The sequence below is a fragment of the Salvelinus namaycush genome, chromosome 12, assembly GCF_016432855.1.
Source record: "Salvelinus namaycush isolate Seneca chromosome 12, SaNama_1.0, whole genome shotgun sequence".
NCBI lineage: Eukaryota > Metazoa > Chordata > Actinopteri > Salmoniformes > Salmonidae > Salvelinus > Salvelinus namaycush.
Genome location: NC_052318.1, coordinates 7,382,877 through 7,393,514, shown reverse-complemented (window position 1 = coordinate 7,393,514; position 10,638 = coordinate 7,382,877). Strand labels below are relative to the sequence as shown.

The following is a 10,638-nucleotide window of genomic DNA, read 5'->3' as shown; positions in this document are numbered from 1 at the left end:
GCAAGAAATATGGGACAAAATACTAAACTTTCTCCAACTTGAATACACTAAGTAAAATTTGTCCTAGTACTCGTGACATCTTCAAATCGGGGTACTAGATATATAAAGTGCTTTCATTTATTAACGGTAAATCAGATGTATGAAAATATCCTCAAATAAAAGGTAACATTCTGTACTGTTACCTCATGAAACATTTGATCTCAAACCTAAAATGCTGGAGTGTACCGGCACGTAGTTTTATTTGTATGCTGATGGGAAAACAGGGTCATTCTCGGGTGGGCTTCTGCCATGGCACCCATCCCACCCACCAAAACAGAATTCCAACACGGAGAGGAACTTAAATTGGCTTCAGTGACTTTGACATATTCAAATGTTGATAAATAATGCATGAACATTCCTTACTTTAGGAAGTGAAGTGAAAAACACTCAAGAGTCTATTTGATTTAATGCAAGCGCTGTTGGGTTACCCGTGGGACGAAATGTCAACCACAGCCACTCGTCGTCCTCGAAACCCCGGTCGCCCTGGTGATGAGCACTACGTGCACGCGCCACAGATCCCAAAGTGGAGACAGACAATTGGAGGGTCATTTGGTGAAGGAAACCTTTGGAGCTGTACACAGGCTAGGGAGATGAGTGCTGCTGTCACATCTTGATACAAACAAATCCATAAAACATGTCAGATGCAATCTTCAGAATGGGAATGCACACAGATGACAAGCCAACAATCCACCACAATGACCACTGAATTATACATACTGTTATTAAGAAGTCTAAGAATAAGAGAGAGAAGGACATTATACTTAATTCGGGATAAAATATTGAATGGAATAATACATGACATAGTTTGTTTCTCCTCTCTGAACATCTTTGCAGCCCAGCTGGGCAATGAGTCGGACTTCCTTTAAAGTATAGGCCTACTGCACAGTATACAAAAAGTCTACCCTGCCAAGATGGGTTTTTTTTTTTTTTTTTCTCTCTCTCTCTCTCTCTCTCTCTCTCTCTCTCTCTCTCTCTCTCTCTCTCTCTCTCTCTCTCTCTCTCTCTCTCTCTCTCTCTCTCTCTCTCTCTCTCTCTCTCTCTCAATTCAATTCAATTCAATTCAATTCAATTGACTTTATTGACATGGCAAGTTCATTATTACTTACATTGTCAAAGTATACATATCGAAAAATAAAAATCGAATATATATGTATATATATACAAAATATATATATATTTATATATAAATAAATGGTGGAACCAACAGTAATAATAATAGTAGTAGTGGACATGGGATTACCATTAACAGCAACTACAACAACAATATTAATCAGAACAACAATATATTAAATCAATGGTAGTAGACCAGTGTCAACATGACTTGAGAAGACATATGACCTGGTATGAAAGACAAAACAAAACTAAGCTAAATGGGAAATATTATCAACATTACTTTGCATTTTTCACTGGCTGTCCCTCAGGTTGTGGCAGGAGGACACATATTTGGCTGCCAAAACTGCACATTTTGGCTTTTCACCCAATAAATATTTGATTTTTTCTTCATCTTTTATAGTTTCAAATTCTTTGTATTGAGTTATAATTTTGGGAAAGAAATATGCTCTTAGGTCTGAGTATTTGTCACAGTGTAGTAGGAAATGCACCTCTGTCTCTACCTCTCCCCTGGAGCAGAGTGAGCACAGCCTGTCCTCTCTGGGCAGCCAGGTTTGTCTGTGACGACCGGTCTCTATAGCCAGACTGTGCTCACTGAGTCTGTACCTAGTCAATGTTTTCCTCAGTTTTCTATCAGTCACAGTGGTCAGATAGTCTGCCACCATGTACTGTCTGTTTAGAGCCAAATAGCATTGAAGTTTACTTTGATTTTTTGTGGTGTCTTTCCAATAGGTGATATATTTTTCTTTTTGTTTTGTGATGATTTGGTTGGGCCAGATTTTCTGAGGGCTGTCCCGAGGCTCTATGGGGTTGGTTTGGGTTGGTGAACTGAGCCTCAGAACTAGCTGGCTGAGGGGACTCTTCTCTGGTTTCATCTCTTGACATTGTAGAGCTGTGTGATGGAATGTTTTGGGGTCACTTGTTTTTAGATGGTTGTAATATTTGATGGCTCTTTTTTCTATTCGAATGAGGAGGGGGTATTGGCCCAATTCTGCCCTACATGCGTTATTTGGAGTTTTTCTTTGTACTTGCAATACAGTCTTGCAAAACTCTGCATGCAATATTTCAATTGGATGTTTGTCCCATTTGGTAAATTCATTATTAGAGAGTGGACCCCATACTTCACTGCCATATAGAGCAATTGGTTCTATAACTGATTGAAAAATTTTGAGCCAGATTCTAATTGGAATTTCAATTTTGATGTTCCTTTTAATGGCATAGAATGCTCTTCTTGCTTTGTCTCTCAGCTCATTCACAGCCATGTGAAAGCTACCTGTGTTGCTGATATTTAGTCCTAGATATGTGTAGTTTTTGGTGTGTTCTAATAGAACTGTGTCCAAATAGAATTTATATTTGTCATCCTTATTTCCCGACCTTTTTTGGAATATCATTATATTTGTTTTTTTTAGGTTAACGGTCAGAGCCCAGGTCTGACAGAACCTGTGAAGACGATCTAGGTGCTGCTGTAACCCCTCTTTAGTGGGAGACAGCAGCACCAGGTCATCTGCGTACAGCAGACACTTGATTTCAGTGTTGTGTAGGGTGATACCAGGTGCTGCCGATTCTTCTAATATTTTTGCCAATTCATTAATGTAGATGTTAAATAATGTTGGACTTATTGGGCAGCCCTGTTTCACTCCACGCCCCTGAGAGAAGAAGTCTGTTTGCTTGTTGCCAATTTTAACCGCACATTTGTTTTTAGTGTACATTGATTTAATAAAATCATATGTTTTCCCTCCAATACCACTTTCTATTAGTTTATAAAAAAGACCTTCGTGCCAAATTGAATCAAATGCTTTCTTGAAATCTACAAAACACGAGTAGATTTTGCCTTTGTTTTGGTTAACTTGTTTATCAATTAGAGTGTGGAGGGTGTAAATGTGGTCTGTTGTACGATAATTTTTTAGAAATCCAATCTGGCTTCTGCTCAGGACGTTGTGTTCGTCAAGGAAATGATGTAGTCTGCAATTTATAATACTGCAGAGAATTTTCCCCAAGTTGCTGTTAACGCAAATTCCTCTGTAATTATTTGGGTCAAATTTGTCTCCATTTTTATAGATTGGTGTGATCAATCCCTGGTTCCAAATATCGGGGAAAATACCTGCAGTGAGGATAATGTTGAAGAGTTTGAGTATAGCCAATTTGAATTTGTGGTCTGTATATTATTATCTCTCTCTCTCTCTCTCTCTCTCTCTCTCTCTCTCTCTCTCTCTCTCTCTCTCTCTCTCTCTCTCTCTCTCTCTCTCTCTCTCTCTCTCTCTCTCTCTCTCTCTCTCTCTCTCTCTCTCTCTCTCTCTCTCTCTCTCTCTCTCAATTCAATTCAATTCAATTCAATTCAATTGACTTTATTGACATGGCAAGTTCATTATTACTTACATTGTCAAAGTATACATATCGAAAAATAAAAATCGAATATATATGTATATATATACAAAATATATATATATTTATATATAAATAAATGGTGGAACCAACAGTAATAATAATAGTAGTAGTGGACATGGGATTACCATTAACAGCAACTACAACAACAATATTAATCAGAACAACAATATATTAAATCAATGGTAGTAGACCAGTGTCAACATGACTTGAGAAGACATATGACCTGGTATGAAAGACAAAACAAAACTAAGCTAAATGGGAAATATTATCAACATTACTTTGCATTTTTCACTGGCTGTCCCTCAGGTTGTGGCAGGAGGACACATATTTGGCTGCCAAAACTGCACATTTTGGCTTTTCACCCAATAAATATTTGATTTTTTCTTCATCTTTTATAGTTTCAAATTCTTTGTATTGAGTTATAATTTTGGGAAAGAAATATGCTCTTAGGTCTGAGTATTTGTCACAGTGTAGTAGGAAATGCACCTCTGTCTCTACCTCTCCCCTGGAGCAGAGTGAGCACAGCCTGTCCTCTCTGGGCAGCCAGGTTTGTCTGTGACGACCGGTCTCTATAGCCAGACTGTGCTCACTGAGTCTGTACCTAGTCAATGTTTTCCTCAGTTTTCTATCAGTCACAGTGGTCAGATAGTCTGCCACCATGTACTGTCTGTTTAGAGCCAAATAGCATTGAAGTTTACTTTGATTTTTTGTGGTGTCTTTCCAATAGGTGATATATTTTTCTTTTTGTTTTGTGATGATTTGGTTGGGCCAGATTTTCTGAGGGCTGTCCCGAGGCTCTATGGGGTTGGTTTGGGTTGGTGAACTGAGCCTCAGAACTAGCTGGCTGAGGGGACTCTTCTCTGGTTTCATCTCTTGACATTGTAGAGCTGTGTGATGGAATGTTTTGGGGTCACTTGTTTTTAGATGGTTGTAATATTTGATGGCTCTTTTTTCTATTCGAATGAGGAGGGGGTATTGGCCCAATTCTGCCCTACATGCGTTATTTGGAGTTTTTCTTTGTACTTGCAATACAGTCTTGCAAAACTCTGCATGCAATATTTCAATTGGATGTTTGTCCCATTTGGTAAATTCATTATTAGAGAGTGGACCCCATACTTCACTGCCATATAGAGCAATTGGTTCTATAACTGATTGAAAAATTTTGAGCCAGATTCTAATTGGAATTTCAATTTTGATGTTCCTTTTAATGGCATAGAATGCTCTTCTTGCTTTGTCTCTCAGCTCATTCACAGCCATGTGAAAGCTACCTGTGTTGCTGATATTTAGTCCTAGATATGTGTAGTTTTTGGTGTGTTCTAATAGAACTGTGTCCAAATAGAATTTATATTTGTCATCCTTATTTCCCGACCTTTTTTGGAATATCATTATATTTGTTTTTTTTAGGTTAACGGTCAGAGCCCAGGTCTGACAGAACCTGTGAAGACGATCTAGGTGCTGCTGTAACCCCTCTTTAGTGGGAGACAGCAGCACCAGGTCATCTGCGTACAGCAGACACTTGATTTCAGTGTTGTGTAGGGTGATACCAGGTGCTGCCGATTCTTCTAATATTTTTGCCAATTCATTAATGTAGATGTTAAATAATGTTGGACTTATTGGGCAGCCCTGTTTCACTCCACGCCCCTGAGAGAAGAAGTCTGTTTGCTTGTTGCCAATTTTAACCGCACATTTGTTTTTAGTGTACATTGATTTAATAAAATCATATGTTTTCCCTCCAATACCACTTTCTATTAGTTTATAAAAAAGACCTTCGTGCCAAATTGAATCAAATGCTTTCTTGAAATCTACAAAACACGAGTAGATTTTGCCTTTGTTTTGGTTAACTTGTTTATCAATTAGAGTGTGGAGGGTGTAAATGTGGTCTGTTGTACGATAATTTTTTAGAAATCCAATCTGGCTTCTGCTCAGGACGTTGTGTTCGTCAAGGAAATGATGTAGTCTGCAATTTATAATACTGCAGAGAATTTTCCCCAAGTTGCTGTTAACGCAAATTCCTCTGTAATTATTTGGGTCAAATTTGTCTCCATTTTTATAGATTGGTGTGATCAATCCCTGGTTCCAAATATCGGGGAAAATACCTGCAGTGAGGATAATGTTGAAGAGTTTGAGTATAGCCAATTTGAATTTGTGGTCTGTATATTATTATCTCTCTCTCTCTCTCTCTCTCTCTCTCTCTCTCTCTCTCTCTCTCTCTCTCTCTCTCTCTCTCTCTCTCTCTCTCTCTCTCTCTCTCTCTCTCTCTCTCTCTCTCTCTCTCTCTCTCTCTCTCTCTCTCTCTCTCTCTCTCTCTCTCTCTCTCTCTCTCTCTCTCTCTCTCTCTCTCTCTCTCTCTCTCTCTCTCTCTCTCTCTCTCTCTCTCTCTCTCTCTCTCTCTCTCTCTCTCTCAACAGGTCCAGTGGTGAGAAAAGACCTTGCCTGTTTTAATCTCTATAATGAATAAGGACATGCCAACGTGGTAATGGATGCCTGCCACCATGCTGCTGAATTATTCACTGTCTGAGGAACCAGAGGAGAGGTGGCCAGGATCAGATGGAAGCGCTGTGTCACTGGCCTGCCTGGCTCCTCTTTCTACTGCTGGGAGAGGCATTCAGCCTGCCACATGAGATCTAATGCACTGAGGACAGGTGCTCTGTTCTCCTGCATGGGGAGGGAGACCAGAGCAAGGCCCTGTCCTGACCTGCTCCAATTAAATGCAGCCAATATTGCTGTTGTGTGTACTGTAGGTGCCTTATCTACAAGATCCTGTAATCAGATTTGGCCAACGTTGATAATCTTGAACTGACCCTATCCCAATGCAATGATGGTCTATGTCGTTTTGGATGGGCAGCATTAAAGTGATCACTATTTCAGTCAGTCCAGATTCAACTGACTACTTTTGGCTTTAGCCTGGTGCTATATGAGCCCATAGGAAGGCTGCAGTTTTAGAATAATTTTGACGATCATATTTTTTGATTACTAATAAAAAACATTTTTACATGTTTTTGTACTTTTACCCCTTTTTCTGCCCAATTTGTAGTTACAGTCTTGTCCCATCGCTGCAACTCCCGTACCGACTCGAGAGGCGAAGGTCGAGAGCCATGCTTCCTCCGAAACACGACCCGCCAGGCCGCACTGCTTCTTGACACCCTGTTCGCTTAACCCGGAAGCCAGCCACACCTATGTGTCGGAGGAAACACCGTACACCTGGCGACTGTGTGAGCGTGCATGCGCCCGTCCCGCCACAGGAGTCGCTAGAGCGCGATGGGACAAGGACATCCCCGCCTGCCAAACCCTCCCCTAACCCGGACGACGTTGGGCTAATTATGCGCCGCCTCATGTTCTCTCGGTCGCGGCCAGCTGAGACACAGCCCGGTATCGAACCCGGATCTGTAGTGACGCCTTAGACGGCTGCGCCACTCGGGAGGTCTTAACTAATCATTTTAATGATTTTTTAAATTTATCAGTAATTGCTCGAGAGATAGACATGGGATTAATAAATTACCCAAATCATATTTTCAAGAGAAATCTTATTATAGATTGCTCTTTCGTTTTTGAAAAGTATGAAGTACGCTAGTTCTTTATCTATACATTTTTAAATCAATGTAGGCCTATAACGTTACATAATGTCGATCATTTTTTAAGGAATTTTCTTTTTTAATGTGACCATTTTTTAAATGTATTTGTTTCTTTTTGATCTACCTTTGTTTCTTTTTTGCCTCTTGAAAAAATGTTTGTACATAAATCAAGAGTGGTTTCATATTCTAAGCATACATTGACTGGATTGAAGGGAATTAATCTATTGGTATATTTCATCTACACATTTTATAATTTCATTAATGCTATAGAATTTGTGTGGTATTAGATTTCACGTCTGCTATTCATTTGCCACACCCTCTGATTGTTGAAGACTGGCTGAAGCACCGTTCCCTCATGTAACTGTGTGGGAATCACCTGTCGCCTCGAGAAGCCTGGGGCTGTCCATGCTGCTGAAGCTAACCACGCTCCTGTTTTACCCTTGACGAGGAAAAAACTGCTAAGAAACATGACAAATTAATAAAAATAGACTGCACACATTATCTGTGTTCATTATATTACGTCTGGAACCACAAGTTAATGCAGCAGAAATATATAGGCCTAGAGTAGTTTATTGAGAATATGAACAAACAATTGTATAGGCCTAATCATATTTATAATCTATTATCACATGTTATGTATAGCTGATAATGAGCCTCTTAGGCCCATTGTTTTTAGTTTCATGGGCAATTTAATTGCGTTCACTTTCAACCGTGCATCACGCTTGCGCACAGCACCCAGCCCATTCCCATGACTTGTAACTTGTAAGTTGAGTAAAGGAGCAGGTGGGGTGAGAGAGAGGCAGAACGGGAGGCGCTGCCAATGGAAATAGCTCACTAACAGCAACGAGCCAGAGAACCGAGCCTGCCTCTATGTCAGGGCCACTTACCTGCAAAGTGCGCATCGAAGATGATGACCATGAACGGCAAGCAGCATTTCTCTATGCACCCTGTGCTGCAGGAGCCCAAATACTCTGGCCTGCACGCGAGTTCGGAAGGCATGCGCAGAGTTTGTCTGCCTGCCCCGCAGGTATGTTTCTCAGTCAATTATTTGAGGCACAAATGTATGAACAAATATCAATTTAAAACGTTTTAAGTGGATCAGAAAGGACTTTGTTTTCTCCCCTCTCGTACTCGTTCTTTCTTTCGTTCTCCCTCACAACCCCTCCCCCTCCCTCTCTTTCGCTCTCTCATCATCTCGTCTATTCAAGCAAAGCTGCTGCTTTCATATTAATGTTTATGACCTGTGCTTTGAGGAGGGTTCTCCCTGTGCTTAACATTTATTTGAATCCTGAGTTGACAGAATTCCCCACTGATTCCAGTATGCGCACTCTTGCTTCCAGCTCCAGGGCAATATCTTCGGTGGCTTTGATGAGAGTCTACTGGCACGCGCGGAAGCTCTGGCGGCTGCTGACATAGTCTCTCACGGCAAGAGTCACCATTTCAAGCCAGACGTGACATACCATACCATGAGTAGTGTCCCCTGCACCTCCAACTCCTCTACGGTGCCCATCTCCCATCCTTCCACCCTGACCTCTCACCAACACCACCACCACCACCACCACCTCAACCAGAGCTTAGAGGGGGATCTTCTGGATCACATCTCATCCAGTCTCTCAGTGAGCGGGATGGGGGCTCCGGATTCCTCTATGATTACCACGCACCAGCACCACCTCCAGACCATGGGTCACCTCCACCAGGCTATGGCCATGGGTCATCCGCACTCTCTATCTGTGCACAACGGAATGTCGTGTGTCAACGACGTGGAGTCAGATCCTAGGGAGCTGGAAGCCTTTGCTGAGCGGTTCAAACAAAGGAGGATAAAGCTCGGAGTGACGCAGGCGGACGTTGGCTCAGCCCTCGCCAACCTGAAGATACCCGGGGTGGGCTCTCTCAGCCAGAGTACAATCTGCAGGTTTGAGTCCCTCACCCTCTCTCACAATAATATGATTGCGCTAAAACCTGTCCTCCAAGCCTGGCTCGAGGAGGCCGAGGCTGCTTACCGGGAGAAAAACAGCAAGCCAGACCTTTTTAATGGTAACGAAAGGAAACGAAAACGCACTTCTATAGCCGCACCTGAGAAGCGCTCGTTGGAGGCCTATTTTGCGATCCAGCCCCGTCCATCTTCGGAAAAAATTGCTGCAATTGCTGAAAAGCTGGACCTTAAAAAGAACGTGGTTCGTGTGTGGTTTTGCAACCAACGGCAAAAACAGAAAAGGATGAAATATTCTGCTGTGCATTAGTTCATTAACATTATGCATAACATACGACATTTTGAAAAGATAACAGGGATCTATCAACATTTCATCATGTCCGACTGGAATTTACAACCGAGACTCTATAGATTTATTTAAATGTTCATTATGTTGTCTCGTTCACTTTTTTTGTCCTCTAAAAGGCATTTTTTTGTTGTAGATTGGAATGAAACGTGTCGTGCTCAAGGTCTCTTGGATTAAGTTTTCGTTGTTGTTGCTTTTACTTGACTGCATATCACAACTCTCTTCAATCACATAACTATAACAAATAGGCCTATAGAAAATGACCTATCTCTATCATGTGAGATGTCCTGTTGAATGCTCGTAAGTCCGGTTAGTTGTTTGGACAATTTAATGAATTACACCAACATTTTCACGTTTACTGTATGTCTCGGACTGTTTGGATTCATACTTGTATAGGATGGAATTAATGTGTTTTCACTCTATAGGTGTAACACACCCCCTTAAAAAACATATTGCACATGAATATGCTCTCTTTGTGAACTAGCTGAACTTCGTTGAAAAATTAATTCACAGTTGTGTGCAAAAGAGGAAAATCACATTTCACAATATTAATGACACAACACGAGTTGATTTTCTTTAATAATTTTCAAGATGTCACTATTTTAACTAAGGCACGTCAAAAGGGCATGGGAAAGCTGCTATATTTTGACATTACGTATTTTGATGTGAACATGTAAAACAGTTTGGAGTATCACTGAAATATTGTGAGTATTTTTCTTCACTCTTGAATTTCACTTGACAAAATGTGTGAAGTTGAAAATAAATGAATAAATCATTGAATATTTTATAAAATTCAGTTGAATCAGAAATTGATTATTTTGATTACATTGTACATGCTTAATTTGTGTTTTTGTCAGTTTTAGATAATTAGACCTAGCATTATCACTTAATTTAAAGACAGGAAGAAAAAGTTTACCTAGGCTTAAAGTAATTTTGCTATTTGTGTGAGTCTATGTTAAATACAATATCTCTTTCGTTTCTGGGGTTGGAGTAAGGGAATATTGACTCAGGGTTTGTTCTTCCGTGGTCTTTGAATAAATCATGCCTCAAGATAAAGATGGGCAATAAAATCATTGTAAAACCTTGAGTTTCACAGAGAACTTGACGTGTTGTATTTATGAATTCCCAATGCTCTGCTACGATTAAAAAGGAATCATATAGCACATAAATATAGAAAACAAAGATTATCAGTGCTGAATTTATAAACCAAAGTCAAACACCACGCAACACCACGCAACAATAACAATAAGAGACAC

At 40.4% G+C, this 10,638-nt stretch overlaps 1 protein-coding gene across 1 annotated transcript; it reads left to right on the top strand.

The window, feature by feature from the left end:
- The first annotated feature begins 8,013 nt into the window (after positions 1-8,013).
- Positions 8,014-9,346, top strand: LOC120056864 (POU domain, class 4, transcription factor 3-like). The gene is made up of 2 exons (XM_039005117.1): positions 8,014-8,133; positions 8,447-9,346. The coding sequence occupies exons 1-2, from the start codon at positions 8,014-8,016 to the stop codon at positions 9,344-9,346; spliced, it is 1,020 nt and encodes a 339-aa protein (XP_038861045.1).
- The last annotated feature ends 1,292 nt before the right edge of the window (positions 9,347-10,638 follow it).